We start from the raw sequence: 8,896 nt of genomic DNA, 5'->3' as shown, positions 1-8,896 counted from the left end.
GAAACTTTCCTTTCTGGCTGGGACGAAAAGCAGGAAGTAAAATAGAGGAAACGACCATATTTTGTAAAGGGGGGGGTTATTGGCAAAAAATATGGTGACAGCAACTATGGAATAAAACAGGCAGTAATATCTCCAATGTCCATTTTCTCATGAAATACACTCCCTATATTAGCAAAGAAATCGGGTGGTAAAGCTTGATAAAATAGCTAATGATAGTTTGGATATCAACTTGCTCCCCCGTTTGAAGAATAGAATGTGCCGGATAGTGGCTTCAAGCGCAACTGGAGGGGGGAGGGGGGAGGATTTCAGATCCGTTGTGCTATGAAGTCGGATAAAACATGGAGTTTTGCGGAGTTATTGAGCCTGATCCTAATGAAAGCGACTGTGGGGTCTGTCCATATAAATGTGGATCTCTCTCGCCCTACAGGCGAGTTGAAGCATTTTTGGAAGAGCGCGGGATATTGGTAAGAAATGACGAATTGTTTATGCAGTGAAGTCATGAGGTTTGCAGTTTGAAATCAGTAAATTGAAGACAAGATTGTTTAAATATTTGCAGTTAATTTTGCAAAATCAAGGTTTTCTCTTACTTCCTTTTTTACATTACAAAAGTAAGATAAAGCAAAGGGAATAAAAATTTGCATTCCTCTTTCAAATACATACCAATGATTTTTCAAGATTGGTTTCGTGATACGTGTTTTTTATGCGAATGCATTATTTGTAAATACTGTTGAAAGAAATGTCCTTCTGGGTTCAGCTCTGTGGGAAGTTATCATCCAGCCCTCTCCCAGAAAAATGAAATATCCTAGGAAATATTGAAAAGGCATAATATTTCTCTGGATGTGAAAAGAAAGAAACATGCTTTAAAAGACAGAATAGTTGTCTGTAGCTTCCTGCCCATTCACACTTTGTCAATAGGCCATTGAGAAGGCCAGGCTAGCCCACTTTACATAATAAAGACTCCTCCCCTGCAGCTGTAGGGGGAAGGGATATTACTCAACTCTCCACATGACATCTGAGAACTCATCTATGGATTCAAAACAGCCTAGAGAGTAGCCCCCTGCATGGCACCATGGGAGTCTGACAACTAATCAGAATACATTTCTTACACAGGAACAGGAAACAGAGAGGTGGGACTAAACAGGGCATAAAAAGCCTAGCAAGCCCCTTCCTCAGCCCTTTTATCTTCTCCATCAACATTGAAACATGTGATCACCTTTTCTAGTCAGGGCTCAAGCCATGTGGCCCTGTCCAACAATAAACCATCTTTCCAAGCAGCCTCCATGTCTCCAGTGTCTTCTTCCCCACTTGGAGCTGAACCCAGAAGGACATTTCTTTCAACAGCTCCAAGTGGGGAAAAAGACACTGGAGACATGGAGGCTGCTTGGAAAGATGGTTTATTGTTGGATAGGGGCACATGGCTTGAGCCCTGAACAGAAAAGGTGATCAGATGCTTCAATGTTGGTGGAGAGGAAGAGGTGGGCTGAAGGAGGGGCTTGCTAGGCTTTTTATAACCTCTTTAGTCCCACCTCTCTGTTTCCTGTTCCTGTGTAAGAAATGTATTCTGATTGGTTGTCAGATTCCCATGGGGCCATGCAGGGGCTACTCTCTAGGCTGTGTTTTGAATCTAGGTATGGATGAGTTCTCAGATGCCATGTGGCGAGTTGGGTAAAAGGCCAATATTATCATGCCTTAATCCTATCACTCTGGAGCTGAACGGGAAAACTCTTTATTATGTAAAGTGGACTAGCTCAGGCTTTAATGGCTCATTTGACAAAGGGCGATGGGCAGGAAGCTGCAGGCAGCTGTTCTGCCTTTTAAAACACGTTTCTTCCTTTTTCACATCCAGAGAAATATTCTGCCTTTTCAATATTTCCTAGGATATTTCCTTTTTCTGGGAGAGGGCTGGATAACTTCCCACAATACAATCCACTTAAATTGAGATTTAATACAATTTCCTTTAGTCCTGAAGTTAGGTTGCAATTCATATGTAGCAAGAGTTATTTCTTTAAGAAAGCATAATTGCATTGTGGAAAAATGAGCTAGGAATTCAGAAATGTCTTCTTCAACATCTCACACCATGAACCCGTAGGCAAGCAATGATCTAATGCAACCCTTCCTCTTTTTGCAATATGTAAATAATATATCCTTAAGAAAGATGGGTGATTCAGAAATGTGAAAAATAAAAATATTGGCCTACCTCGTGATAGCAGGAAACTTGAGCAGAGGGTGAAAAGTTGGAGGCTTTCAATCCCTCTCTCAGAATCTTTGGGGACTACCCACTGTAGCTCCCTTCAGCTTTGGGGTGCAGTTTGGTAGGTTAATGTTGACATTACCTAATTTCTAAGGAGATGCCCTTATCTGTGTTTTGTCCTTCCCCAATAGTAGTGAGTGTATCTGTAATGATGTGATATGTAGAAATGATCTTGCGAGATAGGAGGGACAGCTGATCATCAGGTTGTAAAAGAGATCTTAGCCCATAGAACAGGGGATGGGAAACCATGTCCCTTTTATGACTTGTGGATTGGCTCAGGAATTCTGGGAGTTGAAAAACATACAAGGACCAATAGAAACAGTAATGTTCGACCTGTACAATGAAGCACTTACAGAAGCCAAATTACCAAAAACATGGACGGAAGCATACATAACACTTATACCCAAAGAAGATTCAAATAAACAAATAAAAAATTACGGATCCATTTCATTACTGAATACAGATTACAAAATATTTACATCCATAATGGCGGAACGATTAAAAAAATGCTAAACAAAATTATCCATTCAGATCAAAATGGCTTTTTACCAAAATAACAACTGAAAAATAACAGAATAATTATGAATACATTAGAATATTACGAAGAACATCCAGGGAAAAAAGTTGCACTGATCATTTTACACATCCAAAAGGCTTTTGACAATCTGAATTGGCAATTCATCATTACACACCTAAAAAACATGAAATTTGGAGACAAATTTGTGAAGATGATTGAGACAATATACTCGACCCAAAAGGCAAAAGTATTAATAAATGGAGATGTCACAGAGAAATTTAATATTTTAAAGGGAGTAAGACAAGGATGTCCACTATCACCCCTATTATTCATCTTAACATTAGAAGTATTATTAATAGAAATTAGAAGGGAACAAGAAATAAAGGCACTAAAAATTAAAAAAGAATATAAAGTCCAGGCATTCGCAAATGATATAGTATTCATTTTAGAAGAACCAATAGGAATGGGGCCCAAATTAATTCAAAAAATAGAGGAATTCGGCAAAGAAGCAGGACTTAAAATTAATAAGAGTAAAACAAAGATCATACCAAAAAAATCTTACTAAAAACCAAGAGAGAATTGGAAGAAAATATGGGTATGCAGATATCAAAAAAGGTGAAATATTTAGGAATTCTGCTACCAGGGAAATGCTCAACAATCAAAGTCCACAAGTTATAAAAGGGCCATGGTTCCCCACCTCTGCCATAGAAGAAGGAGGAGGGCATGGGGAAAGTTTCAGAAGGGACTTTCCATAGTTTTCTGGAGAGGAAAAGAAAAGGAGGAGGAGAAATAATTTCAGTCTTGCAGGATTCTGTTAATTGAAACCTACAAGAAAAATAGAGGTACCGGTAGTATTGCTATTTGTGTTCTTATCGGAACTATCTCATAGGGCTAGTGGTATGAGAGGAGAGTTCCACAATCTTTGCATGCTGCTGGCAAATAAAAGGGGGGACAAAACAAGAAGGGAAATCCTATAGCTCCATCTCATGCCCCTGTAGAGTTTAGGGCACAATGCCTAGAGCAGCCTTTTTAAACTGGTTTTCTGCAGCACTTTAGGGTTCCAGAAAAGGTCAGGTAGGGGTTCCATAAGAGAACATGAGGGGGGCGAGGAATAAATGTTTTTTACCTTCACTTGCTGTGCAATGCTGGATCATAGTATGGTTATTTTTATAAACTGCAATTCAGCTGCCCACCTGCTAGTTTGCTGTTGCTGTCGATGTTACAAAAATGTGAGCTGTGAAGGTTAGAAGTGAATTGCATTATGATATAAAAAGGTTGAAAAGGGCTGGTATAGGAAAACCATTCCCTTCTGCGTGGAGTGATAGACTGATCTCACTGAAGAAGAAAAAAGGAATGAACGAAATTTCATGAAAATATAAATATCTTTTAAAGTAGCCACCCGTAAAATATTAATTGGAAAAGTTAATAAAGATGTAGAGCAAATCAAAACACAAAAGCATCTGAAAAGAACTTGCAATAGGAAAACACATTTAGGATAGTATAAATTTCTGAGCAAATTGCAAGATTGAACTGCTAGTAATCTAAATGCACTTCAGATGTAAAAACCTACCAATTTGTACAAGAAAAAGACGAAGTGAGTGTCAGGCGTGTTTCATTCAGCATCCAAGAAAGAAACTCCCCAATCCCATTTGAGTACTTTTACTGGACATGAAATGAAAACAGCTAAAGTGAAGTAAGATCTGAAGCAAAAAAGCTCGAATGTGTACATATCAAACATTTACCCAGGACCCTCGCCCCAGTTACCCCGACCCAATGTCCAATCTGCAACTCCAAAAGATGTTATGTGGAATGCATCTTCAAGTGGCCTCATTCAGCTGGTATTCAGAGACGGTTGACCTTGACCAAGTCCAAAAACGAGCCATCAGCATATGCAGAAGATGGTGAGAACGAAACTCCCTTCATGATAACTCCTCCAGCACCTAGCAATCCTCCCCCAAATACCATGAGCCCCCACCCTCCCTGTTACTATGGCAATTGATAGCAAGCAAGCAAAGTAGTGGCTGACAGTGAGTTTGCATTGAGTATTCACCAGAGAAAATAAACATAAAACTCTTTAAAATAAAAATAATTTTATGCTTTGTTTCTAACTAAATGTGTTGCCTGTTCTTGCTGACTGAAGGTAAAGTTTTTTGTATGCTTTTTTTTGTTCTTTATCCTAACTTTTTTTTAATTTCCTCCCTTTTAATTAAGAGTTTAATGGAGAGATTCCCATTCCTAATTCAGCAAAAAAATTCCTTCCCTTTTCTACCTGAGTTTTCCAAACTTCCTCTCTAAAAAGTCTGTGCTTATATATTATTCAGGATGTCAAATTATTACTTGTGCAGGTGAGGATTGAAAGGATGTCTATTAGAGATAGACCTAACCACTTTTTCAGTGACCATTTGAAATTAGAACACTTTTGAAAAAGACCTATGAGCAGTTCTCAAAGCTACAGTTGTCACAGTTACATGATCACCATTTGTGAATTTCATAGCCAGAATTTCATAACCAGATTCCAACAAGCAAAGTCAGTGGGGAAGCTGGCAGAAAATTGCAAGTTGCTGTCATAGGATGTTGCGCTGAACAACCATGGGTGATTTTCTTAACAAGTTGCATACATTATTTACTTAACGACTATGTTGCTTAGCAATTGCCATTCCCAATGCAGTTGGTAAGTTAGAACTACCTGTTCCTTAAGTTCTTCCGGCTGGTGAGAAAACTCCATTTACAAATCTGTTGTATATTGCTAAGATATCTGATATGAGGAACTCTGAGCTATCAAAAGTGATAACTATATTAAGTAATATATTTTCTTCATTTTTTTCAGTCCTCCTCTACCACACAGACAAGCAGATTTGTTTAATCTCAGTAAAGACCAAATAATTAATTTGGCTTATATTTCATCTGTGCCACAAAATGGCATTGAACAAATTCGAATCCATTGGCTGCTGGAACTTATTCAAGCTGAGTAAGTTAAATTCTTTACTCTCTCTCTCATTTGTAGTTTTTTAGGTTTGTCTGGTCAAGGGTGTCCATTTCATTGAGGGTCACATTAGGTTGTGTTTTACGTCAGGGGGCTGGGGTGGGTGTGGCCAGGGTGGGTGTGGCCAGCTCAACATCACTTGTGTTGGGGGCACCTGTGGTGGCCTGAATACTCTGCCAGTGAAAACAGGCTCCCAAGCTCCGTTTTCTGCTGTGGTGGCCTCTTGCAACCCTCTGCAAGTGAAAACGGAGTTTGGGATGGCTGCCTGCGGCTCTCCCAAGCTCTGTTTTCACCGGCAGAGGCACTGCAGGCCAGTCTTTCACTGTTTCCAGGGCGGCCCCATGGGCCAGATTAAACACCCCACAGGCCAGATCCAGCCCTTGGGCCTTGAGTTTGACACCCCTGGTCTAGATGGTCAATTTTTGTTCCTGAATTAAACAGACAGCTTGGGAACCATTTGCTAGTTTGGACAAAAAAACTAGCTCTTAAAAAAAAGAATTTATGATACCAGACAATATTTCTTGAAATATATGTTTGTAAAAATTCCCAGCATGCATAAGGGATCATTTAGCATATTCTAAACCTCATTTTGCATTAGGTCTGGTTGGTTACTACAAGGGCTACCTAGAAAATGCTTTGGATGGCATCTTTGCTTTAAAGGTGATTTTATATGGCTGAATAATTAAGGGGTGTCCTTTGCATGTGAAATCCCTTGATTATATGTGGGCATGTATTTTCTTGTGGTTATAAAGTCAGAAGTTATCCAAAAGATGTCTATGTAGCCTCTCAGCATATACAGTAGTTAAAAAGAGATGCTTCTGTTGTTTCTGAGGAAAAACAGACTGATATGGCAGCTCTGTGGTCATACTGTGGTTTGGCTTTGATGACAAAGCAAGAAATATTGTAAGCCAGACAGGAAAACATGTTAATGAACATAGGAGTCCATCCTTCTTGTCTAACCTTCCAATTTCCAATCTCAGAAGGTGAGTGAGCAAGGTTTGTATGTGGAGAAATGTGTGAGTGATGTGAGATGATTACCTAAGGTGACCAGATTTTAACATTGGTAAAGAGGAACACCATTGACCGGGGTGGGGTGGGGGGTGAAAACGCTGCGGGACGCAGAACAAATTGTTAAAAATTGGGACTGTCCCGCCAAAAGCGGGACGTCTGGTCACTTTACCCAATGGAGAAGCCCAGATTCACTTAACAGCCATGTTCCTGACTTAACAACCACCATGATTCACTTAACGTGGCAATAAAAGGTTGCAAAATGCGGCAAAATTCATTTAACAAACGTCTCCCTTAGCAACAGAAAATGGGGGATCAATCCTGGTCGTAAGTCGAGGATTACCGGTAGCCAATTGCAAAAGGCAACTTTACTTGGAACAGGTGAGATTGTGCCTGGATCCCTTTCATGCCAACATCCCATCCTGTCCATGGGGAGAACTCCACAGGCGGACAAAAGCCCCCATCCCCTTTCAACCTCCAGCTGACTCTGCCATCCGCCACAACCACACATGACATGTGTGGCAAAACAAAGGCAAAACTCAGGGGGCTGAATTCTACAGGGGGAGGAGTAAAGGGGGGGATTTGAGGGGCAGCCCAAAGCACCGTCTGTCTAAATTTGCATCAGGCAGGCAGTAACATTTTCATAGACCATGATCAGAAGAGCAGCTGATCCTATGGAGAGACTCCTCCTGCATTCAGTCCCAGGCCTACAAGTGGAAGTACCCCTTCCTTCCTTCCTCCTTTTACCTTCCTTCCTTCCTTCCCTCCCTCCATCTTTCTTCCTTCTAGCCTTCCTCCCTTTCCATTCTTTCTCCTTCCTTCCTTCCTCTTGTCTATCTACCTTCTGTCTTTCTGCTCTTTAGATTTCTCTTCCCCTTCCCTTCCTTCCTCCTTCCATCCTTTCACCTTCCCTCCTTCCTCCCTTTCTTCTTTATTTTTCTGTTCTTCCCCTTCTCTTCCTTTCTTAATATATTTCTTAATGTATTATCAATATAGTTGTTCTAATGAACTTGGGCAAAATGAGAAAGAGTTGTAATAATCTCACTTTTAGGAAATAAGACTACTGTTTTTTAATTTTAAAACTCTAGCAAAACATAGATTTATTTCCAGTTTAGTTAATTAATGTCATTATAAAAAGGAATGCAATTGATTAAATAAAAATGACTTCTTCTTTTATTAAGAATACTTATTCTACATTAAACTAGAAAATATTTCATAGGCCCTTCAACAAGTTTGTTACAAGTCTTTCAGGAATGCATGCATTCTTGAAACTGATACCATGTAATGTTAAAAAGCAGATGGCTAACTAAGTACACTAAAAACCATGTTTAATTATTTGCCACTTGAAGCCAATAGCAATGATGAAGAAATTTCTACTAGACTGTCATCCTCAGTGACAATATTTTTAGGGCCAAAAAATAAAACTCTGCATATTGGATCTGTTATCCATTTCTTAACCTTCAATCAATATAATTATTTCCATCAAAGAAAGCTTAAAAGTAGTGATTAAACAATAGCACTATAAAGAAAACATCATTTTTAATAATTTTCTATGAATGTGTGCATAGCATTTTAGCATACCGTTATTAATAAGCTAAAAACACTTAAAACCTGAGCTAAGAATAACCTAAAATAAAGGATAAAATCATGGCATTGTTGAAAGACTATGTCCCTAATGAAAACCAAACAGGAATCTGACAACATTCTCTGATATCATTTTTCAGTATTGTTGAGAATTATTATTCATAATTCTCTGGTTTAGTAAAAGTTTACATTTAGAGCCTCAGGTAACACTACTTGTATCCCTTCAAATATTTGAGAATCTCTAGCCTCCGTTAGCACCCCCATTAACTTTCTTTCATTCCAACCTACCCTGCAGGGTGGTTGCTGCAGGGAAAATTAGAAGGGAGTTCAAAGTTCATTGCTTTGAGCTTTTGAATGAAGGGAGGATTAAAACTCAAAGATTAAGTTCATTTCCTCACTAATGAATTATAAGCCTTCAGGACCATCCACCCAATTTTGAAGAAATATAAATCCATACTCATTACTGATCTTTCAAATTTATTACGGGATGACTTCTAGAAGACATTATAAATTACCAGTGGGAAATACACTTAGTTGTGTATCTAAATAAAAC

General features: G+C 39.0%; 1 protein-coding gene across 1 annotated transcript in view; it reads left to right on the top strand.

Moving 5' to 3' along the window:
• The first annotated feature begins 308 nt into the window (after nucleotides 1-308).
• IDUA (alpha-L-iduronidase) overlaps nucleotides 309-8,896 on the top strand; it is a 67,719-nt gene continuing 59,131 nt past the window's right edge. Inside the window, exons 1-2 of the mRNA XM_087716273.1 lie at nucleotides 309-464; nucleotides 5,596-5,736. Coding sequence (XP_087572399.1) covers nucleotides 322-464; nucleotides 5,596-5,736 — 284 coding nt within the window. The 5' untranslated portion in view covers nucleotides 309-321. The remainder of the gene's footprint in view (nucleotides 465-5,595; nucleotides 5,737-8,896) is intronic.

This window comes from Thamnophis sirtalis, unplaced genomic scaffold (assembly GCF_051295495.1).
Source record: "Thamnophis sirtalis isolate CommonGarterSnake01/CBP01778 unplaced genomic scaffold, rThaSir2_p1.2 scaffold_5, whole genome shotgun sequence".
In the NCBI taxonomy this organism is placed as follows: domain Eukaryota; kingdom Metazoa; phylum Chordata; class Lepidosauria; order Squamata; family Natricidae; genus Thamnophis; species Thamnophis sirtalis.
This window is presented reverse-complemented; position numbering and strand designations above follow the sequence as displayed.